Raw genomic sequence first — 25,155 nt, forward strand, 5'->3', positions numbered from 1 at the left:
GACTGCGATGTAGGTGAATTGAATAAACTAAATTGGCAATTGTTTATGGGTGTTTGTGTGAATGTGAGAATGGATGGGTGTTTCCCAGTAGGTTGCAGCTGGAAGGGCATCTGGCTGTGTAAGACATGCTGGATAAGTTGGCGATTCAATGACCAAATGTAAACCATATCGTTTGAGTTTGCCCATATTTTACCAAATTTGGAATTAAATAAACCAGCATTTTTAGTGTAAGTTATTCGTTGTGTAGTAGTGTAGTAATTAGTGAACTATCCTCTTCATGACAAATCATAAGCTTTGCTGAATTTCTGGTGATTTCCAGTGTGACGGTGGGTCATGTGAATGTAAAACTGGAAGTGAAATACCGTGAAATAAGAAGGAGCTACGGAGTTTTAGTTTAGTCAGTTGCTGCTCCCCTAAGAGTACGGGACATTCCAGTAATCTTCATTACAGCTCGTCTACACAAGGGAAGGGGCAGTTCCGCTGATTAAACCGCTGCTCACTCTCACTTTTATTCTCTCAGTGGTCGAAGTGTAACCAGATCTACAACAGTGACAGGACAATACTAAAGCCCAGGACTCGAGCTGAACCTAGTTTGAAAATGCAGAAAGGGTCGTTCTTTCTCGGCAAATCTTCACGGATGTCCCATATAGGACTACTCGGAATTTGTTTTCTCTCACTAGTTGCAGGTAACGTTAAGCGCTTTCTAATTGTTTACATTTGCTAGAGAATAACTGCGCCACTTTGTTTTGCATGTTACCGGTTTAACCCGAACAACTGTGGATGAATTTGGAATACAGAAATAACGCTAGTAATCCATAATGGCACTTCATTTGATAGCTTTCACGTCTAACAAAGAGAAAGAGTCTATGTAAGTACCGGACCGAAAGAGAAACTTGGCTGAAAGTCCCGTTAGCCGGTGATGGAGAGAATAGGCGATACATTTACTATCGTGGCTCAGATTTTATATATAGATTAAGTTTATTTACCTGTCTAATTGTGTATTTTAAGCCATGTTGCCATGGTTACACCATCAGGCGAACATGTACACGTCAAGTGAAAATACGATTATTGAAGTTTAAAGCTGGTGGTTTTAGACGCAAAGTTGTGTAGGCTAGGCTGATTTTAACTTTACAGAAGCTGAAAACAAGGTATGTAACGTCGTGTTTTCTCTCCCTCTCTTGTGTTTGGCACCGAACGACTCTGCTCAGTAAATGTTGAAGTCTAAATATTGTCTTCAAATTCCAGAAGGGGGCGCGATACCATTTCATTATAAAAAGTTTCCTTTAGATCCCTTTCGCTTTTTTTATTGCAATTTAGAACACAGATACAAGGGCAATAACATAACATTAAATTGATATCAAAATAAATACGATAAGAAATATAAAAAAATACAATTATTCAAATAGTAGATTTAAGGCTTTAAGATAATTAATATTTTATTGTACACAGGTAAATTACCTTCTATTTTAAAGTGAGTGAAAGTGTTTTCACTGCCCATTTACATTTATGAATAAAAAATGTTCCATATAATGAGCAAATTAGCAATATACCAGGTTTTTAAATCAACAGCATTCTCATAAAAAAAAACTTATCTTTGAATTGCAATTCAATATTCATTCTCTGCTTAACTAAAAAGAAAAAAGCACACCAAAATAATTGTGTATAAATACAATCATAAAATAAATGAGCAATACTCTCTTCTTTAGCATTACAGAAAGCACATTCATCAGAACGATGAACAGTTTTAAATGATATCTACTTTTATTTGTTATACAAAAACTTCTGGAGATCTTAAGTCTCATTCCAGTTGACATCTTGAAATGAGATCTCCAAACGATGGCTGAAGGAACACTGACCAATAAATCCTTCTAATATAATTATTATTACATTTTTTATATATTTATAACTTATATCAGAGGAGCTGAAAGAAGTGTCTGGGGAGAGGGAAGTCTGGGCTTCTCTCCTAAGATTGCTGCCCCTATGACCCGGCCCCGGATAAGCGAATGAAAATGATAATGATGATGATGATGATGCAATTGTGATTTTCGAAAATATAACTCGCATAATAAACATTTATTATTACCATTTGTGAGTCTCCCCAGATAGGGATCAGTGTTTTATACAGTAGTCGTTTGTCAATAGAAGTTAATATATGTCCATTAAAATTAGGTTCCTAAAGCGTGTAAACTGTGACAAAAGCTAAATATATTCGTTTTTTTGACACACACACACACACACATATATATATATATGTGTGTGTGTGTGTGTGTGTGTGTATATATATATATATATATATATATATATATATATATATATATATATATATATACATACTTTTTTTTTTAATGTTGGCTCCTAAAATCTTACCTTATACCATGGAGGAAAATATTAATGCATATGAAGTGTGTAAGTTTTTATTATTGATTACGTGATATTTTAAAAATCAGCAAAACTCCAAAATTGCCTTTTTTAGAGATTATTCCTGACATCGATGGATGATATATATTGCGTTATCAAAAATTATTGACGTTGTGTTCATGTACTATGCAATAAGTTGATACATTTATTATTGTGACAGCGTTAATAACATCATGTGGTTATTTGACCAATTCTGACACAAGATCTCAGCTATAATCTGTAACTGATATGCTAAAAAACCAGAAAAGTCAAATTTATAGACAAACTTTATGGTGTTTGAGAATGCCTCGTCTGAAAGTTTAAAGTAGTTTTAAAGTTTAAATAATTAAAGTAGATTTGAAGAAGTTTAAAACAGTCATAACTACAAATAGGTAAGCAGGTTTCTAGTTAGACAGTTGATAGGGGTTCTTAGTGGTTGCAAAGGTGTTGCTAAGTGGTTGCTAGGATGTTCTGAATGGTTGCTAGGGTGTTCTGAGTGGTTGCTTAGGTGTTGCTAGGTGGTTGCTAAGATGTTGCTAGGGTGTTCTGAGTGGTTACTAGGTGGTTGTTAAGGCATTGCTAGGCTGTTGCTTGGTTGTTGCTGCGTGGTTGCTAGGCAGTTGCTTAGTTGTTCTGAATGGTTGCTAAGGCATTGTTTGTTGGTTGCTAGGGTGGTCTGAGTGGTTGCTCGGCAGTTGTCAAAGCATTGCTAGGGTGTCCTGAGTGGTTGCAATGTAGTTGCTAAGTCATTGCTTGGATGTTTTAAGTGGTTGCTAAGGCGTTGCTAGGTGGTTGCTAGGGTTCTCCAGGTGGTTGCTAAGGTGTTGCTAAGCAGTTTGTAGAGTATTCCGAGTGGTTGCCAGGGCATTGCTAGGTGGTTGCTAGGGTGTTCAGAGTGGTTCTTAGGTGATTGCTAGGGCATTGCTACGTAAATGAATGAATAATGCATATTTTGGAAAGATATGTGCCTGAAAAGTCACAGTATTTTGTGTGAATGGTTTCTTTGTTAATCTTTGTGTTTGTGAGGATTAACAATGATGAATCTTCTGTGCTGTGTGTTGTCAGAGAGCAAATGCAATTACATTATAGTATTAAACGTGATATAATAAACATTTGAGGTCAGAATGTAATAACAAAATATGTAAGATGCTGGAACTTATTGATTATGTTTTTCATCTTATTATTCACAAAATCCTCAAACTATTTAGCTATTTATTGATCATTGATCATCCATTAAGATCAGGTGGATTAAATATTACATTTAGAGTAAGTTTTCTGTCCAGTGCACTAAAAAGGAAACTGAAACTGGAAAGGCATTAGCCGCATTTCCACTATCAGGCCAGTGCGAGCCAGGGCTTATATCGGACCAGGCCGGGCCAATCGCCCGGGAGGTTGAGCAATGAGGCCGCAATCATGTCGCGTTTCTACTGTGGGGCTAGTGGCTCGCAGCGCGTCACGCAAACCCCGCCCCCAGAACATCCCCCGAATCGAACGTCACTCAAACCGCCCACTTCAGCGAGAATCATACAGATAAAGCACACCATCACATCATCACGAAACTATTAAAATTAGGACAACCAAAACAAACAAATGACACGTTACTGTACAGCAGTACAACGCATGTCTATACGCACATGCCTGTGTGTTTTCATTCATCATATTCATTTACTCGCCGACCGACTGGCATCGAAATCCAGTGGTCTTGCCACCAACGGAGGGACCCGGAGCGCAGGGAGCGCACACATCCATAATATAACATATAAATTGTGTGCTGTTGTTTGCAGAATGGTCTGTGATTTTCTTGATTGTTCAGCTGCACAGCAGTATAAGTGATGCTGTTAAAATACTGAAAACACAACCTGCTTTTCATTGTGTTTAACAGGTGCACTAGAATGTCCTCTTCAAATCAGCCCACAGAGTGTTGTCGTGAGGTACGGTGATTCTGTATCAGTAAACTGCAGCACTTCAGTCACACATGATGGGATGGGATGGGAATCCACTAAGGGAGGAGTGCCCCTGTCCAAAGCCAGTCTGATCACATGGAGAGTGTCACAGCTGACAGACTGGGAGATAGAGCCACCATTCTGCTACATAAACTATGGCCAACAACAACAATGTGAAGTAGCTCTCCCAGTCACTATTTACAGTAAGTTTTTCTCTTATTATTATCTGTTCATTCTCTGAAATATATCTAATACATGTAGGCTGATGACTGCAGGTTTTAGAGTGTGTGAATCTTCCTCCACAGAGACTCCAGACAGTGTTTCCATCAGCACTGCGAATCAAGCAATGACAGAGGGAAACCAGTATGAGCTCCAGTGTGACATTCATAATGTGGCTCCTGCTCAGAATCTCACTGTCAACTGGTACAAAGGAGAAACTCTGGTGAATCAAACCAACTTTACTGACAACACCAAGAGTCCAGTCAATAAAATAATTAGACTCCCGATCCATCCAGACAGAGCTGATGATGGAGCTCAGTACAGATGTGAAGCAGAGCTGAACCTGGGAGAAGAAGGACCTCAACCTCATCCTAAAAACACATCTGAACCTCTCAGCATTACTGTACATTGTGAGTTCTGTCACCTTCTGTGATTTATTGTTAAGACCAAATGCAAGCAGACTTTAAGTAACTGTAGCACTTACAGAAATCAGATACAGAATGTAACTTTTCTAGAATAATTCAAGATGAAGTTGATAATAAAAATTGAAAACTTAAAATGTCTATTTTTTCCTCTTTCCTGTAGTTAAACCAACCATCCACAAACTGCCCTCCACAGTGTCTGTGGTACGAGGCTATTCAAAGGTGGTAGTTTGTAAATCGGAAGGACATCCAAAACCAACAATCAGCTGGAGTGACGGCACAAACACAGTTAATGGTGAAAACTTTACTATAACAGAGTCCACAGCTGAGAATCTGACCTGCACTGCAACCAATGCCGTCGGCAGCTCCAGCAGATCAGTGACAGTGGTCATTCAAGGTAACTATGCATTTGTTTTATACTTGACCTTCAGCTTGCTTTCATGAGTAGTTTCCCGCAGTAATTTCAGTCTGCTTTGGCATTAGTGACAGTCAGGGCTTACTTTGTGTAGGAACACGCCATATCCGAATCCGGCACCTCTGAAATCTGATCCGGCACCTCATTTTACCCAGCCCTCTTCCTTAACGGCTTTTCTCCCCCGTCCTCTGGTCACTTTTACTTTCTACTAGTGATGGGAAGTTCGAATCATTTTACTGACTCGGATCTTTGAGTCTCGTTCATCAAGATGAACAAATCTTTTTTCGAGTCATTTCGTTCATTTGGTTCAATTTGCCAAAATATTATTCAAATTAGAGCTGTGAACCTACACTAGTCTTACGGTTCGGTTCGGTTACGTTTATCATGCCATCGATTCGGTTCAATTCGATATTTCGGTGCATCACGGTGCATTGACGGTGCTTTCCGTACACAGTTTTATATTTTCTTCACAGCAGCATTTCTTGTATTAAAATGTATGAATATATTTATATTTATATATTATTTGTAATACAATTTTGTCATTTAATACAAACAGTCAGATATATAAACTGTAACTTAAAACAAAACAAGCATTTAGCAAATAATACAATGAATAAATAAAATAATAAATATCCAGCTCAATTTCTGATCCTTGTCTAGTTCTCTTACACCTCTTTGATTGGTCACACCCTCAAAAAAAACGGTTGCGATTGGCTCTTGCACGCTGCGTTCTTTACAGATGAGTGATACTGATAAGCGGCAGGCGGCAGCGGCGATCTCACAGCTGATGTATGATAGACACGGTGGAGAAAACTCTGCAGACACACGCTCGTTTCTGTATGCAAAAGTAAAGCTGTAAAACAGCCGAGAAGAGAAGAAAAGCCACGCCAGCAGGTCAAATGGGCCACTTTGTTCAATTCAATTCAATTCAGCTTTATTTGTATAGCGCTTTTACAATGTAGATTGTGTCAAAGCAGCTTCACATAAATGGTCATAGTAACTGGAACAGTGTGGTTCAGTAACTGGAACAGTGTGGTTCAGGTTTTAGTGTTTAAGTTCAGTTCAGTTTAGCTCAGTTCAGTGTGATTTAATCATTACTGAGAGTTCAAACACTGAAGAGCAAATTCATCGATGCGTAGCTCTACCAATCCTGAACCATGCGAGGCAGTGGCGACAGCGGAAAGGGAAAAAAAACTTCACCTGATGGGAGTGAAGAAAAAAAACCTTGAGGGAACCAGACTCAGTTGGGCACGACCATTTTAATTTCTCCGCTGGCCAAAAGTCTTGTGCAGAACTTCATTCGCCGTGGTTTATGCTGGAAGATGGCCTCAATGAAGACTCGTCTGTTCCTGGAGCGTCGCTGGAATCAGACACATGTTCTCCACTCCCCACGACCATCAGCGCATGAGAAAGAGAGAGAGAGAGACAGAGCGAGAGCAAGAGAGAGGAGAGAGAAATGGAGTAGGCTACTTTCATTCTCTCGATCTCAGTAATATAGGGGCTATTGTTATATATGTCAGTGAAAGACTGATCCAGCAAACACACACAGTGAAATTGTTCACAGTTTATGAGTTTTAAGTAGTTAAAGCGCTGTAAATACTCGCGATTGCCTCCCTCGCGACAGAGCGCATATGAGGTAAATGATGTCAGTAATAACCGGTTATGATTATTACTGAACCGATACCGAATTGTCCGTGTCTGTAGCGCAGTGCACCGAAGAAATGATTAATTTTGACACCCCTAATTAAAATGTTACGAATTGCTTCCAAACACATCTACAACTAACCCAAAAGGTTGATCGCACGACAAATATGTCATAACTAGAATACTATAAGAAGGAGAAAATAATAATTGAATGTTTACCTGCTCTTTTGTCTATGAAGGTAGTGTTGTCTCTTTGCTCAGCTCACCTCTTCATATCTTTAAATGTCAGGGGTTCATTCACGTTACCCTGACAGTCACATATAATCTTAATCAATGCACACAGTCTAATCTGATAGGAGCCATGATTGTTCGTTGTTTACGTGACAGAATGACTCAAACCCGATGAGCGGTTCAATTCTTTTTCCGGCTCTAAACGTGTATGATTGGCTCGTGATGAACAAGTGACTCAGACCCGATAGAGGACTCGAGAGATGAGCGGATCAATTCTTTTTCCGGCTCTAAACGCATATGATTGGCTTCTGCCAATGTGATGAAGACTTGAAATTAACGATTCCTGCACAAATGTGCGCACGTGCGGATGAACGAATCACTCCCTGAGAGGACTTGTAGTTCCCGAGTCGTATTGAAGATTCGTTCAAAATGAACGACCCATCACTACTTTCTACTGCAACTCCCGAACCCTCTACACTTTCGTCTGCAACAAGCCCCCCACCCCCCCCACCCCCGCTCTTCACTTTCACTTTTGTGCGCGACACCCCTCCGCCATCGAACGCCCCTCCACTTCCACTCAATGCTTTTCACTTTCCACTGCGACTTCTCTTTTGGTTTGTGCTTCTGCACATGGTCTGTGGGCCGTGTAACGTCTGCTTGTAGTCTAATCATTGGAGGATGTGTTATAAGGATACATTTTAAGTGTTCTGGCTTGTGGATTGTGTCAGCGTTGGTGTCTTGCTTGGATTTCTCTAGTCTATGTTATTCAGACTGGCTGCTTTACATTTGGTTGCTATATTGGCTTGGATTTCTTTCCCGAATCAGCTGATTTACTTGTGTGTTTGTTTCTTTTGACACAGAGAATATAACGCCTATAATAATCGGCATTGTTTGTGGCATATTGCTGGTCATCTCAGTCATCTTCATCTACATCTACATCACCTGCTACAAAAAAAACAAGATGGGCCATTATAATTTCAAGAAGCCCAAAGCATCTAAAGGACTCTTAGCGCAGCCAGCACAGACCCCATGAAGGAACTCTGTCAGAGCAATGTGATTATGATTCGCTGAGTTTGATTCATCTGCTGAACCTCACAGTCAGATCAGTCAGAATGAAATGTGAAGTGTTGTTGTGTGGACCAGTCTCAAATGTATTAGCAGCAGTGTTACACTTTTTCAGCATTTCTGCATAGATTACTACACTGTAAAACCCAACAGTCAACTTTATAAAAGGAAATGAGTGTCCTTAACTCAAAATGTACTGAAAGTTAATTCTACTCATTTGAAAAGTGTTTTGAACTCAGTGTTGAAGATAATGAGTTTATTAAACACCTCATTACTCCAACTTAAATGAAGTAAGTTCACAGTACTCACATACTTAGTTTTAAGTCATAGATTAGTTTTTAAGTCAAATGGTTTGTTGCAATTGGTTTCCTCAAACAGTTTGAGTTGCCTTAACTTTTTTACAGTACTCAGTTGGTTTGAGGTCTCTTCATTTATTGCTCAAATTTCTTAGTTTACTCAAATGGATTAAGTTCAAAGTACTCATCAGGATTAGTTTGTAAACTTAAATGGTTTGTTGCAATCGGTTTCCTCAAACGATTTGAGTTACCTTAACTTATTGGGTTTTACCGTGTATAAAGAAACTATATTTATATGTCTCGGACACATTCATCATCTGTACTGAACATTTATTATAATCGTCTGAGATAAACACTGAAGTTATTATGGGACATGGCACTAGATGCTGTACATTTCTGACCTATTTAAAACCAGGTGCTTAAAACTAACAAGAGAATGTTTAAATATATATATATATATAATGTGTTAAACTTTGAGTTTACAACTAGTTAGTGTATAACTGTGTTTAGTAAACCACTAGTTTAGTAGTAGTAATTAATAAATAAATAAATATGTTTTCCAGTAGTTAAACCTTCCAAAAATGTTTTACAAATAATTCCGTTATGCAGGGCCGACATAAGAATGACACTAAAATTCACATCCCAGAAAATGACAACACTCAGAATGACCCAAAAGGGTCAAGTTTACCGAAAATTAGTATCCATCATAACACTGAGTATGGGCGACACAGTGGCTCAGTGGTTAGCCTCACAGCAAGAAGGTCACTGGTTCGAGTCCCGGCTAGGCCAGTTGGCCTTACTGTGTTGAGTTTGTATGTTCTCCCCTTGTTCGTGTGGGTTTCCTACGGGTGCTTCGGATTCCCGCACAGTCCAAAGAGATGTGCTAGAGGTGAATTGAATAAACAAAATTGGCCATAGTGTATGTGTGTGAATGAGTGTATATAAATGTTTCCTAGTACTGGGTTGCAGCTGGAAGGGCATCCACTGTGTAAAGCATATGCTGGATAAGTTGGCGGTTCATTCCTCTGTGGTCCACCCCTTATAAACAAAAGGACTAAGCTCAAAAGAAAAGGAATGAATGAGTAAATTGGCCTTGGTGCGTGCAAATAAGTGTGTTAGGATGTTTCACAGAACTGGGTTGCAGCTGGAAGGACATTCGCTCTTTTCATTGCTGGATAAGTTGGCAGTTCATTCCGCTGTGGCGACCCCTGATGAATAATGGGACTAAGCCGAAGGAAAATAAGTGAATGAACATTGAGTACAAGTTGAGGGCAATAATATTAGTTTAATTTTTCTGTAAGTATAAGTCACCTGTACTTAAGTATGACTTAAGTATAATTCTGGGAGGTACATCAAATATATTCCTGAGTATAAACAAAATTTACAGTAAAATAAATTTTTAAAGAGGTAAACATTTTTTTTAGAGATGCCATGATATAATAATAATAATTATTAGTATTATTAATTCTACACAGAACTTTTCAGGGAACAATTAACAAGCCAAACCAATTATTTCTTAGTGTGAAGAACATTTTAATGATCTATAGAGCCTCATTCACTTCATAACCTTTTGTGGAATGAAAAGATTTTATGGATTTTCAAAGTTCTTTATGGGACCATCAGTGCCAAAGTGACTTTATTTATAACAATGTATAAATCACACAGTTGAATAAACTTTTTTATATATTTTTTTACTTGTGATCATTTGATGTAAATATCTCTAATTAAATCTAAATCCTCTGTATATAATGTAAATCTGAAATTCACATTGTCTGTTACGCACGGTACACAATTTTTTTATTCATAACATGTAAATAAAAGCATTTTTTGAATGACCAATTCCTTTAAAATAAGTAACAACAATACACTTAACCGTGAAGTATAATGCTTTCTGTTGTTTTTAAAGCAAACGTATCCATATTTGATCTTTGTTTTGCCGATTGATACTGCAGTGATTTCAGATCTGATTTAATGAGTTTTAATGAAGTAAATACGCATACACACACATTCTGAGTTGCAAGACTCTAAATGAATGTACCAAGGATAGTGTTTTAATAAACCAACTTTATAGAAAGAAGTCGCTTTACACTGAATTTTTTACTGATATCTGTATATAAAAGATTTTAGTTAAAAATGTCATCAGCTTTCACATAATAATTATAGTTAATATATATATATATATATATATATATATATATATATATATATAGTTAATATATATATATATATATATATATATATATATATATATATATATATATATATATATATATATATATATATATATTTTTTTTTTTTTTTTTTTTTTTTTTGTCATGGAATTTTTATTCTTGCAAATAGCATTTTACATTTTATAACAAACCACAAAACAATCCCCAAATAAAACAATCAAAATCTGCAAATGAATAAGTAAATAAATAAATAAAATAAAATAAATAAAATAAAAACAAATAGAAAAGACAGAGAAACCAAACCATATACAAACACATACATACATACATACATACATACATACATACATACACATGCACCTTCACTCAATCCACATCTAAGGTTTTTAAGTGATTAAATAATATAATAAATGGTGGCCATTTTTCAAAAAGATGTTCTCCCCTACCTCTGATATTGTATTTAATTTTCTCAAGTTTTAAAAAGAAGACCAAATCTTTGAGCCACAATGAAATAGAGGGGGGTTGTGGAGAGGTCCAAGACAACAGTATTCTGCGCCTAGTGAGAAGAGTTGCAAAAGCCACATTGGCAACCTGTCTTCGTTTTATAGGTTGACACTGAGAGGGAACACCAAAGATTGCGATTAAAGGGTAAACAGTTAACTTGACCCCCAGAATATAAGAAACTATTTTAAAGAAAGTAATCCAATAATTTTGCAACTTATGATAAAATACAAACATATGACTAAGGTTACATGGTGAAAGTGTACATTTATCGCGCATATCTGAAACATTAGGATACATTTTAGAAAGTTTGGCTTTTAAGAGATGAGCTCTGTGTATCGTTTTAAATTGTAAAAAACTGAGTCTAGCGCATGAAGTGGAGGTGCGCACATTGTCCAATACTGCACTCCAGTAGTCATCTTCAAACTCTAAGTCAAGTTCTTCTTCCCAGGCCCTGATAGCTTTAATGTTGTGAGAATTATCCTTGGACAAATTAATATAGTTAATAATTATTAACCAAAAACTGATATTAGAGGGGTGGTCAAGCCTTTAAAACATGGTATTTCAAAGATTTTTTTTTAAATGTGTAAGTACAAATGACCCACTTTTAGATGTTTTTATCTACACAGACATTAACAGCAGCAGGTTTTTAATAAAAACATAATTTTAATGGTAAATTTAAAGGGTAAATTTTTTAACATTTGTGAAAAGTACTATTTATACTTAAAATGTTTATTAAAAAAGTAACAATTAATTGAATTGTGTGGTCATTTATTCACCCTCCACTTGTTCAAAACATATTTGAGCTTATTTCTTCTGTTGAACACAAAATAATATACTTTGAAAAATGCTGATGACTGGCACCCATTGCATTCCATAGTGTTTTTGTCTACTATGGAACTCAATGGGTGCCACCAACCAGTTTATTCACAGAATTTTATAATTTAATCGCCCTCCATTTGCTCAAAACCTATTTGAGTTTCCTTTCTTTGTTGAACACAAAATAAGATACTTTGAAAAATGCTGATAGCTGGCACCCATTGACTTCCATAGTGTTTTTTCCTACTATGGAAGTCATTGGAGTACTCTTCAAAACATATTCTTTTGTGTTAAACAGAACAAAGCTATCAACTCTATAAGTTCTGAATGTCAGTATGTGTACGCTTGTGTGATTCAATAGCTTCATTATTAGTAATCCACACACTGTTCTCCAATGCTTGACAAGAACAATACCCCTATTCAGCTTGGTCTGAGGAGTGTTGCCTGCTGGTACAACAGATCTGCTTCTGTTAACTGTAACACTTCAGTAACGAGGCTCTGACCACAGACACTGCATGATCTCTAGTGATGTATTACTCAGTATTTGGCGCTGTCCCCTTGTTAGTAAACAGTACCTGTAGGGAAATGAGGATGTATCGGTGGCAGCTTGGCACCGGTGTGTATGTATAATTTGCTATGTTTGTACGGTGCGTCTCTGCTGTTGGATGTAATGTGTAGGAAATTCACACTTTGCTGATGGTTTGTTTACAAACACTTGAACAACAACATCATGTAACCAACCAATGTGTGTTTGTTCACACTTGCCTTCAATCTACACTTACCCAAAGAGCTTAGATTGACCAAGAGGCGACACCCAATAGAACGTTCCATTGCAACAGCAGCGCCCATCAACAGCCCCGGATTCCGCCATTTTGGAGTGAAAGTGATCGGCCGTCCATTGGATCTCATTACTGTCGCAATGGCAAGCAGCTGCGTTGTTTTTTTATTCATTTATTTAAAAAGTACATTAAAGCCGAAATACAACCTGAAAGACAACAATACAACATTTGTTATCAAAAACATCAGCACTTTTAATAGTTTATTTTACAGACTTATAATATGCTGTTTCGATTGGAGTTTTCATTCCAAAATGGCACTAGATTTATTTAATACACTAGAGTGTCGCCTCTTGGTCATTCTAAGCTCTTTGACTCACCTAAACACGTTCTACGCAGGCCCGTGCAGAGACTGTCCAAAGGGCATGTGCAGGATAAATTTTTTGAAGAGTTGGGGGGGGGGTTACTTAAGAGCGGTGTTATCGCGCGCCTACTGAAGGGCGGGACCGAGGGTGTGCCGCGTCGCGGGGGCACTTTTGATCATTTTGGAAGGGCACTTTCTATCCAAGACTAAAAAGGGCATGTGCACTGCACAGGTTGAGCCCTATGTGTGCACGTGCCTGGTTCTATGCATTAGCATGATGTCATCATTTTCAAAAACGTTCCCTTTGTATCAGGGTGTGAATTATACATTAGCAATCAGGGGGTCAACTTTTTTGGTAAGATTTCAGGAAATCAAGTTAATCTTTTTATTTAAATGGCACCAAATTTATTAATAAGACATTTAAGGTTTCATTGTTTTGAGAGATATTTAATGCATGATATACAGTAACCTCTGAAGTAATCAGCTCAAATGATTCGAATGATTTTTGTAAAGACTGATTGGCGTGATAATCCATGAACCCCTATAATGGTATGAACCATTATAGGGGTGGTCAAATGTATATTTGTATTATCTATTTTATGTTAATCATTAATTTTATTAATTAAGATACAGATCAGGGAAAACTATTTGTCAGTATGTAAGGGCTGCCCTGCCCATACATTTTATTTTGACATCTTTTAAAGAGGGGATTGAGCATTAATTAGGTGGGTCAAACCCCTCTGTAATTCACCCTGCTTTGTATCCAGTTTTCAGATTTGTCTTTTCAGTACAAAAAAACGACATTGACATGCAAACTAACATGAAAAAGGCATAAAAACTTTTACATTCTGGCTGAAAATTGGACCCTAAAATGCTTTATACATGCATTCACACTCACTTGGCATTTTCAAATTTTGTTGACATTCATACTTGCCATCTACCAGTTGTGTAATGGTCACATGAGAGGTGCTTGACGAATCGGGGAACAATACATAATAGTGCAGAAGACCACTCAGAGAGTGATTGAGGAGAGTGATGCCTCCATTTTCATGAAGTCTGCATTTCAGTGGGGTATATGCTTACAGACTTTTGATTTCAGTGAGCCAGCGCCAGGGCTTCTAGTTAATTGTAGTCCCATACAAAATCGGCACATTTAAAATCTGATTTCTTAAAAAACTTGCGATCTTCACCTCCTGGCTGTGGTATCAGACCAACCAAGAAGCACTGTATTATATTATATTTTTCCGCGACATGTTTTTAAAATATGGAAATGTTTTTTTTTCCCAGTATTTTTAATTGAATTTCTGCGCTAGCCTGCTGCTAACGACAGTGCCTGCATTTACATGGGTTAACTTTTTTAACTTCTGGTCACATGGAATGTGTTTTGGGAGGAGCTATCAGGGCATGTCTTGTTTTAGCTCTGCCTTCATCTAATCACCAATCTTCTTTCATTTTGTCAGCCACACCCATATATCAAAGATCCAGTCAGTTCTCAAAGGATGAAATTATGAACTGCCCTACATTTTTTTTCTTTATTTCAGGACCGCTTTAAGCCATTGTACGTCACAGTAGAGCAAAAAGGGTCAATCTTAACTTCAGTTTCATGCCAATTTTAAAGAATGACACTGACTCCACCTCCAAACAAACTCTGATATCACTAGATTTGACCATAAAAACTGTGTAGGAATAAATTACATTTTGAACCCAACGAATGACCAGTCTGATGAAGAAGAGCCGGAGTCAGAGATTCAGTTAACTTTTTTAACAGATTAAGTTTACTGAAGATATTTTGCAGTCTCATCAGCAGAGGCCAGCTTAAACACTAGCAATGAATCTCAAAATATCAACAATTATACTTTTACATAACATCCATAACTGTGTCAGCATATACAGTTGAAGTCAGAATCGTTAGCCCCCTGAATTATTAGCCCCCCTGTTTATTTTTGTTCCCCAATTTGTTTAAAGGAGAGAAGATTTTTTTCAACACATTTCTAAACAATAGTTTTAATAACTCATTTCTAATAACTGATTTATTTTTAATTAGGTTAATTAGGTTAACTAGGCAGGTTAGGGTAATTGGGCAAGTTATTGTAAAACGATGGGTTTGTTCTGCAGACTATCGAAAAAATAAATAGCTTGAAGGGGCTAATATTGACCTTAAAATGGTATTTAAAAAATTTAAAACTGCTTTTATTCTAGCCAAAATAAAACAAATAAAACTTTCTCCAAAAGAAAAAATGTTATCAGACATACTGCAAAAAATTTCCTTGCTCTGTTAAACATCGTTTGGGAAATATTTTAAAAAGAAAAAAAAATTCAGAGGGGGGCGAATAATTCTGACTTCAACTTTAGGTGTTTTAGCCTGTTTGGTTAAAACACAGATGAACTTAGAAAATGTTCATGTAGGTGCATGCATTCAGCAATATCTAAATATCTCAAGCATGCAAATGTCAGACAGCTACTGAGCTGTTTAGAGCTGACGCCAGACTTGTGAAAGGATCCACAAACGAACAGAACACACACACTGAACGTACAATCTGTTTCTTACCCAAGGCTGAGTGTACTCTCAGCAGTCAAAATTGGTTAAAAACTGGTACAATCTACATCCAAACTGTCAGCTTACATACAAAGGAATTTACTTGGAAAGATAAACACTTAAAATAGGAAATATCACGTTAGACATTTTTAACACATAGCAAACAACAATAGGAAGAGTTGTTTACGATTCTTCAAGAATCCAGGTCCACTCAAGAGGTCTCCATGTCCTCTCAACTGATTTGAGAGCTCGTGAAAATAGAGATTTGACAGACAAAGATAGAATCAAATACTCTGAATATTCTTACATTAAGCAATGTTAACTTTATCCATTAGTCAAAATCATTTCAAGATTAAATGCTGATTCAAATAATCATATTAGTAAAGTAATGAGAAAAAGGATACTGAGAAAGGATAAACGTCTCAGAGAGCAAAATTGCTCTGACCCACACAATCAGCTTTTACTTGGCCCACAGACTTGACAGGACCAAGTCTGGCTTCCAGACAAGGGCCAAACATGGCCCATATCTGGGTCAAGTCTTAAGCCAAGGTAATAATCCAGAACTAAGCCTGAACTGGGCCAGATATGTTGGTGTGTCACGACTGCAATGAAATTGATAAACCGATAAAGCTTTGCGCTGTACGCGTGCTATGGCCGTACTTTTTCTCGAAGCGACCTTTATTTGAATATAATAAAAATGTATTTTAAATGTGGGTCAAGATAGGCCCAGCTTACATGGCCTGCTTATCAATTATTAACATCTAGGCCAAATACTACATTTTACATCTGGCCCAAGTATTGTGTACCGCCTTACAGATGGTGCCACCTCTGCCAAACCAGGCCACATGGTGTATGGCAGTGCTGGATGAATGCTTGCTCTGCCAGATTTATGCCAAAATTCTTTGCTACCTGGGGTTGATGCTTTCTGGGATGGATTTGAAGACAGAAATCCAACCCCATCAACATGGTGGATTCTCAAAGATAGCTTTTCTTTCATACAGATCGATATAATGGTGTGAGATTTGTGTCTTCCCGCAGGAGATCTTGCATTTGTGCCAGACCATTTTCTTGTGCTCCTTTGACGCATTACACAAGTTCTGATAAATATCATCCCATATTTCCCCTCTGAAAAATCCAGTTTAAACCAGCCTAGGATGGTTGGCTGGTTTTAGCTGGTCGACCAGCCTGGTTTTAGAGGGGTTTTGGCCACTTCCAGGCTGGTTTCCAGCCATTTCCAGCCTGGTCCTAGCTGGTCAGGTGACCAGCTAAAACCATCTAAAACCAGCTTGACCATCCTGGTTTAAGCTAAACATAGCTGGTTTTGGCTGGGCTCACAGCCTGGCTAGGCTGGTCAAGCTGGTTTTAGCTGGTCATCTCCCAGCCTGTCCAGCTAAAACCAGGCTGGACATGTCGTGAAACCAGCCTGGAAGTGGCCAAAACCCCTCTAAAACCAGCCTGGTCGACCAGCTAAAACCAGCCTACCATCCTAGGCTGGTTTAAGCTGGATTTTTCACCAGGGTTATCAAAAATCTGTTTTGCATGTTGGTCTTATGACAGTTTGAATGCAAAGCAAACCAGGACTTATGTCCTTTTTTGGGAAAAAAAAATGTGAGCACTCCATCTCATAAATCTCATATGCATATTTAGACAGAAACTGTGTCAGTCAGTCGAGCTATAGATAATTTATGAGTCACTGAATGAGGGGCTCCAGAATGACTCATATTCTGTGGATATGAAATAGAAAGCTGTGATATAATCCATATCAAGCAGCATTCCATAGTCTACTGTGTGTGTTTTTATACAGACCCACCCTTATGCATATCTGATCTGGAAGAGGTGTTGACAATGAAGGGAAATGGGGTGAAGTGAGTTGTGGCTTCTCAGTATGGTGCTTTTATAATGCTTAAACCTGTTCAAACAAGGCACAAAACATGGATAAATGATTCTTCTCTTTCTCCAAACCTTGATCTGAAGTGTCAGGGTGCAAATGAATAAAGTTGAACGTGCACTTTTAGAGAGATGTGGGGGAGGGTTAACATTAACTAACACAGCCAGCAATGCGAGGGAAGACTGGGCAGTGGTTTCCTGCGATAAATGAAGGGTCCGAGACCGTGTGGTGTGTTTCTGATCGAACAATTAAACGCTGTTTGTTGGTTAAAAGCGGTGTCGATATATTAGCCGCTTAAATGATGGCGCGGCGCGAGCGGATACTCTTCTTCAAGTGTCTAATTTTGGATCTGTTGTGGCGGCTGTTTGCGTTGGATGGTAGGACTTTTACATAACGAGTGTTGTATTTTTCCAGCCCTGAAGCAGAAATTGTGTATTTGCAGAACAGTTTTCGGTGTTAAACTTGTGAATGGTGTTTTTAATACGCCAAAGATTGATCAGACACTCTACTATAGCTTCAGACAAGACTGTAACTTTGTTTAAATAGCGATAGAGTAACGTTGTCAAACAAGATAAAACACTGTGTTTGTTAACATTGTCATAGCTGTTTAACGTTAACCAAAGCCAGCCATAAAAGTTAAACTTGTCAGCAATCGTAGATATATGGTCTTCCAGCTTTTTTAAGTCTTGGAATTTCAATGAAGTTATACTTGCTAACGACAGGCTCCGGATGCTACTCATGAGAAGCAACATCTCAGTTTTTGTTTTAGTGCCAAGTGGTAACGTGGTCATTTTCACTGTTAGCTGATAAAGTGTTAGACCGTTAATTTAACCATATTGTCTCACAGCTTACAGTTAATGTTCAGCTAAGCTTGTATTCTTCCTAAAAGATTGAACTAAAATGGGTTGTTTGCTTACAGTTCACCCAAAAATTAAAAGTAGCCTTAAAAGTTAGCTCCAGCTGATGTAGGGTGACTTTATTTATTATTATCATCCTTGGAGCAATTCCAGCATTATGGATGTGACATTTGCAGTAAAAACTTAAAACTCACAAAAAGTATATGTTAAAATTATTTTGAAACATCTGTTTATGGTTTCCCTTAATTCTGTGGTTGGTAGTTTTGCATCAGAAAAATGTCAATCTGTAAACATTTTTTAAACTTTAAATGAGGAAAATAAGCATGCGTTATGGATGTGATCAAAAAAGTATGCGAGTTTATAGTATACAACATACTTCGTAGACATTCTGTGAATTAAACTGCACAACCCAAAATAAATAATGATTATCAAAAGGCAACAAGTTGATTCTCTATAGAACAAACATGATTGATTTTATTTTATGTAACATTTTTGTATTTATGAGGAAAAAAGCTTTGATGTGACGTCTATTCAATTATGGATGTGACAGATGTGAAATTAGCATCTTCTGTGACTTTGGTAAATCAAATAATTCTTTGAGAACATTGACAGAGACCTTTTTGAGTCTTTTTACCGTCCTGTAAAATACAAGCTTACAAAAAAAACGTGGAAACTTTTTTCATGGAAAGGTAAACATTTGTTTGTACTCATGAAATGCAGGTCAGAAGCTCCCAGCACTTTAAGAGAGAAAACACAACATACAGGCAGAACAAAATTAAAGCCGTTGACTCATCTCAGCAGACACACAACATAATAATAATAATAATAAAAACAATAATAATAATGGTACATTTTATTTAAAGGTGCCTTTCTGGCAATTGAAGGACACCGTACAATGAAACAAGCAATAAAACAAGGAAAATAATATAAAAATATACACAGTAGTGTAGATACTGCTTTTTTTTTTGTTTTTTTTTTTGAATAATGTAAGGGAGTCAGTGTTTCTGATGGCAGGTAGTAGTGAGTTCCAAAGCTGGGGGAAAGAGCGGGTGAATGCTCTACTGCCCATGGACGATAGACGAGCATAAGATGTTAATATTAGGTTAGATTTAGGTTGCCAGCATCTAAGGACAATGTTAATTTGACGTTGGATAATGACAAGAAATGTTGATATCTTGTTGATTTTAGGTTGTGTTGAAGTGACCAAAATCTAACATTGAGTCAACATCTTAAACCAACGTAATACTGATGTCAAAGACTGACATTTATTTGACAGGTATGGCAACCAAATTGCGACGTCTGATAGACGTCATAGTGGTAACGCCCACACAATGTCAAGCTGTAACATCATTAGACATTGATAGTTTGTTGTTTTAAGGTTGCATTGGAAAGTAACTAAAATGCAATGTCTGTTCAACATTGACGTTGGCCCGACGTTGGGTTTTGATGTCAAGCCTATTTTCATTTCCAAACAAAATGCAAGGGCGAAGCAGTGTCGCAGTAGGTAGTGCTGTCGCCTCACAGCAACTGGGTTGCTGGTTCGAGCCTCGGCTCAGTTGGCGTTTCTGTGTGGAGTTTGCATGTTTTCCCTGTGTTCGCGTGGGTTTCCTCCGGGTGCTCCGGTTTCCCCCACAGTCCAAAGACATGCGGCACAGGTGAATTGGGTAGGCTAAATAGTCAGTAGTGTATGAGTGTGTGTGTGCATGTGTATGTTTCCCAGAGAAGGTTTGCGACTGGAAGGGCATCTGCTGCATAAAAACTTGCTGGACAAGTTGGCGGTTCATTCCGCTGTGGCGACCACGGATTAATCAAGGGACTAAGCCGACAAGAAAATGAATGAATGAATAAACAAAATGCAACGTTCCATGACGTTGGGGTACAATGTTAATCAATGTCGTGTTGACATGTTGTGCCTGCTGAGATGACATTACAGTATGTCAAATGTTCAGTCTGTGCTGGAAGTGGAACATTATTTACAAACAATAAGTAAATATAAGTAAATGCTAGTTATTACCTTGAATCTACACATAGATGTTTACCTTAGATGTTGCCTACCCTGTTGTTGTCTACCGGAATGAATCGGTCAATTTAGCCGCCATTTTAGTACAGGGTTGCGCTCCTTTGAAATGAATGCTGGACCAAGGTGCAGTGGAGGACTGTGGCCACCCAGAGCAAGAGATATATGCACAAATGTTTATATATATATATATATATATATATATATATATATATATATATATATATATATATATATGATCGGGAGTTTTCCCAATGGTCAGTATGCAAGTATTTTTTTAAATTTCAAAAATTATCATTTTACATCACTTTTCTATTCTTTTCTACATCGATGGACAAGTGATCGTATGGGCATTGCCGACAAAGAGTGTGTGTTTGTGTGCATGGAGATGTATTAATCTTGCTTTCTGTTAAATTTGATCTAATCCATGTCTTGAAACACACGCTCTCTCCCGTTTTCATTTTCATTCTAACGGAGGGAGCGATTTGTTTGTGAATGAATCCCCGTTATAACCGACTCGTTCACTTAGCCGACAATAATACAAGTTTCTAGCACCGCAGCATCTTGTTGTCATGTTTCATTTACGTTGTTTGCTTATTTTATTCAACAAAACTAGCATAAGCCTTGACTTTAGAGCAAGTGGGGGCTACTTTGCCTTATGGACAGCGCAGTAAGTGACTGTATTATCATTAATAATATTACTTGTTGAGCACAAAAGTTCGTAACACAAAAACGTAAAAAACAAAATCTTGAAGTGTTCTGCCTTTGTGCTTTGTTTTCTTTGTTTGCTCGTTACTACACACACAGCGCTAAAGTTCAGCATCTTCACATGGGCTTTGGTCTTGACTAGTGCGGTTGAATGACATTTGTCCTGGGAGCACTGTACAAATATGGCGCATGCTCAGGGTCCGTATGTGATATCTAGTGTATTTATCTATGGAATCCACGCCCTCGGCTAGCTTATTTTTTTGCTAAAGTTTGTACGTCATGGGAGCTAATGGAGAGGCAGGATGCATGTATTATAGTGTTAAAATGTTACTTGCTTTTAATCTGGATACTCTAATTTAGCACAGTCCTATCATTTGACTTCATATGATATCAGAGTATCATCAGGAATCATTTTGCTTTGCCTGTATATTTGTGGTACTCTCAAAGTGCTTGTAGTGCTGACCTGCATTTAAAGCGTCATCATTTATGTAGTGAATAAAACATGTCATCTACTTCTTGCATGACCTTAATTTTAGTATGAACTGTCTCTCTAAAGCTGCGTCCCAAATCGCATACTTTTGCACTATTCTACGCCATTTTGTAGTATAAATAGTGTAAGTAGTGTGTTCACACTGAAAACTCTAAAAGTAATAAGTGCACTTTAATTACCCGGATGATGCACTCATTCAGCCACTAAAATGAAGTGTGTAATGTTGGACACTTCACTCGCTCAACGACCGCAGCTTTGCTCACATAGCGGAAGGGGCGGAGCTATCGGGCGCACATGTTGGATAAATTTATTTATTTTGGATGGTGAAAGAAAAATTCTCTACGAGAGTGATTATAGCGCCTGCTGATGGTGACTGCGGTTATACTCATGGCAGGTATTATTTGATTAATCGGTCGTTTATTTCACTGATTTGGCAACCGTCAAACGTCATCAGGGAAACTGTTTGAATTTCCGCTTAGTAAAAAAAATTAGTGCTCCATTTGGGACGACACTACATACATATACTATCCTGTTGAGTGTGTAAGTGCATAAGTACATAGTGTGTAGTGTGCCATTTGGGACGCAGCTTATGTGATTTTTCACCAGCCTGGTCAGTATAACTTAGACAAAACCAGCAAATTGGTGTAAACTTTTTTTAACAGAGATTAATGCCTAGTTCAGACTGCGTGATTTTAGCCCCGATTTTGGCTCGCCGACAGGTTTTGAGAAATCGCCGACAAATGCCTGAAATCACAGGCAAATCGCCGCTCGTGCACGTGAATGACAATCACACAATATGAACTTTCAAAGACGCGATCTGAGAGAATCGCCGATGAGTCGCCGATGCCTGTGAGATATTTGGCATGCTAAATATCTGGAGCTGTCGGCGATTCAAATCATGCCGTGTGAATTGAGTTTTGACTGAAAATAACATCAGCCATCGCCTGCAGCCAATGAGAGAGCAGCTTTCACTTGTGTGTGCGTGTGTGTATACCTGCTGCAGGCCAGCGGGAGGCTGGGGGAGAAGTTAAAAGCGCTCTTTTTCGGTTTGTTTGGACCCAAGTAATGGAGGAAAAACTAGTGGAGGTTTGACTGGACTCAGGAGCAACCGTGTCTGTTTGACGTTTCATACAGAAAGAAATTAGTTTATTATCAACGTTGAGGAGAAATTGTTAATTCCCTTTAAACCCAGGTGAGCAAACATGTACATGTTCTACCCCATTAAAGGCTTCTTTCTCATTATGTAGTTAATAACAAAAAATATATACACGTGTTTTTGGCTGTGAGAGGTAGTTTGGACGAAGTTGTCGGCGATTCTTCCTATAGTAAAGTCATGCAATGTGAATGTCCATGTCGCCGATCCATCTTGCAGTGTAAACAAAGCAGCGACGAAACACAAGCCCAGACAGTCAAGCAGTGTGAAAACATCTGTGACACGACTACTTTGAAAATCATGCAGTCTGAACTCGGCATAAGAGAAATGTATTGTAATCATTAGCCCAGCGTCAATTTGCACGATATAAAATAGGAAAATGGAATTAAGCCAGTGTGTTTGGCTTTTACATTATAACTCCTGTAAGAGTCCTGTGAGTGTAATGGTGACTGTTGCAACATTTTAGAGCGTGACTGATGGTCATTGGGGGTCAAAGAGCAATATATCAGCTACAGGATGGCTACCAGTCAGTCTAAGCAGGTTTTTTTTAAATGTATTGACAAGTATTGATATTGTAGCATTTTTTTAAAGTATTTGAGATACACTGGGGTAATGTATTTGCACAGCTTACTATATAATGCTTAATATGTCTTTCAGACTTTTCCATCAGCGCTGTGAATTACATTGAACCAATGATAGAGGGAAACCAGTATGAGCTCCAGTGTGACGTTTACAATGTGCCTGCGGCTCAGAGTCTCACTGTCAACTGGTACAAAGGAGAAACTCTGGTGACTCAAACCAACTTCACTAACACATTTGAGAGTCCAGTCAATAAAACCTTTATACTCCTGATCCATCCAAAACGATATGACGATGGAGCTCAGTACAAGTTTGAGCTGAAACCTTTGGAAATATCAAAGTCTGTCAACATTACTGTAAATTGTAAGTATAACGGTTTGTCAGTTTTTCATGTTTTTGTGCAAACACAAATGTTATATAATTTTCTTAATCTTTATTATGAATATTCATGTTTTTTTTCCTCTTCCTGTAGTTAAACCGGTCATCAATGAGACCATACTGCCCTCTGTGGTGCCTGTGTTTCGAGGTTATCCAGTGAATCTTTCTTGTATAGCTGACGGAAAGCCAAAACCAATAATCAGCTGGAAGCACAAAAATGGAATCATTTACAGGGAATATCTTACCGTAACAGAGTCCACGCCTGAGAACGTGGTGTGCGTTGCAAACAATTCCATTGACGCCGTCCGCAGAGAAGTAAAAGTGATCTTAAAAGGTATATATTTAGCATGTTTTGGCTTACATTTCCAACCTTAACATTCATGCCATATGAAAAAATAAGACACCCTACTGAATTTCATGGATTTCTGTATCAGGACCGATGTAGTGGAATTGGCGTGGACGGAGGGGGACGTGTCCCACCAATATCCGCCAAGTACCGAAATGTCCCTACCAATAATTTAATTCATGCATTCATTTTCTTGTCGGCTTAGTCCCTTTATTAATTCGAGGTTTCCCCAGCGGAATGAACCACCAACTTATCCAGCACGTTTTTACGCAGTGGATGCCCTTCCACATTCACACACACACTCATACACTATGGACAATTTAGCCTACCCAATTCACCTGTACCGCGTGTCTTTGAACAGTGGAGGGAACCAGAGCACCCGGAGGAAACCCATGCAAACACAGGGAGAACATGCAAACTCCACATAGAAATGCGCCAACTGAGCCGAGGCTCGAACCAGCGACCCAGCGACCTTCTTGCTGTGAGGCGACAGCACTACCTACTGTGCCACTGCGTCGCCATAATTTAATTGACTTCAAAATAAAATAATGGTCTGTCAACCCTTAGTAACCGTAACCTAAACATGCACAAAGACGCTACGAGTTCATCGTTATACTATTAACCAATTCATCCAATTTCGGTTTCCATTTTGACCTCCATGATTATGAAAAACAATAATCGGGATAAAACAGTTCAATTGCGTCACACACCTCTCTAAATTCATACCTTCTCGAAGCCTGACTGTAGTAAAATCATGTAAATTGGATTTTGCAGCATTGGACATGATTGTTATTTGTATTATTAAGTGTTTATTTAATATTATTAATAACTAATTTATTCACGTCTTTAAAAGCACAAAACAGAGTTTGTGATGTTCAATGCATGCACTCTATGGATATACAGTTGAAGTCAGAATTTTTTTTTCTATTTTATAAATTTC

General features: G+C 38.0%; 1 protein-coding gene across 6 annotated transcripts in view; it reads left to right on the forward strand.

Moving 5' to 3' along the window:
- Positions 1-396: 396 nt before the first annotated feature.
- The window catches only part of icam3 (intercellular adhesion molecule 3), a 29,534-nt gene continuing 4,775 nt past the window's right edge, over positions 397-25,155 (forward strand). Inside the window, exons 1-6 of one of the 6 annotated variants that reach the window (XR_015481333.1) lie at positions 397-686; positions 4,280-4,543; positions 4,646-4,969; positions 5,145-5,378; positions 23,570-23,854; positions 23,964-24,562. Coding sequence is in view for 3 of the 6 variants with exons in the window: in XM_087245237.1 (XP_087101363.1) it covers positions 599-686; positions 4,280-4,543; positions 4,646-4,969; positions 5,145-5,378; positions 23,570-23,854; positions 23,964-24,203 (1,435 nt within the window). In the remaining 3 variants the exon portion in view is untranslated. Of the gene's footprint in view, positions 687-4,279; positions 4,544-4,645; positions 4,970-5,144; positions 6,308-6,797; positions 10,472-17,871; positions 18,065-23,569; positions 23,855-23,963; positions 24,563-25,155 lie in introns of those variants that run through there. The other 5 variants (XR_015481334.1, XM_087245237.1, XR_015481335.1 and 2 more) reach the window with 5 other exon arrangements.

This window comes from Danio rerio, chromosome 3 (assembly GCF_052040795.2).
Source record: "Danio rerio strain M-AB ecotype USA chromosome 3, GRCz13ab, whole genome shotgun sequence".
In the NCBI taxonomy this organism is placed as follows: domain Eukaryota; kingdom Metazoa; phylum Chordata; class Actinopteri; order Cypriniformes; family Danionidae; genus Danio; species Danio rerio.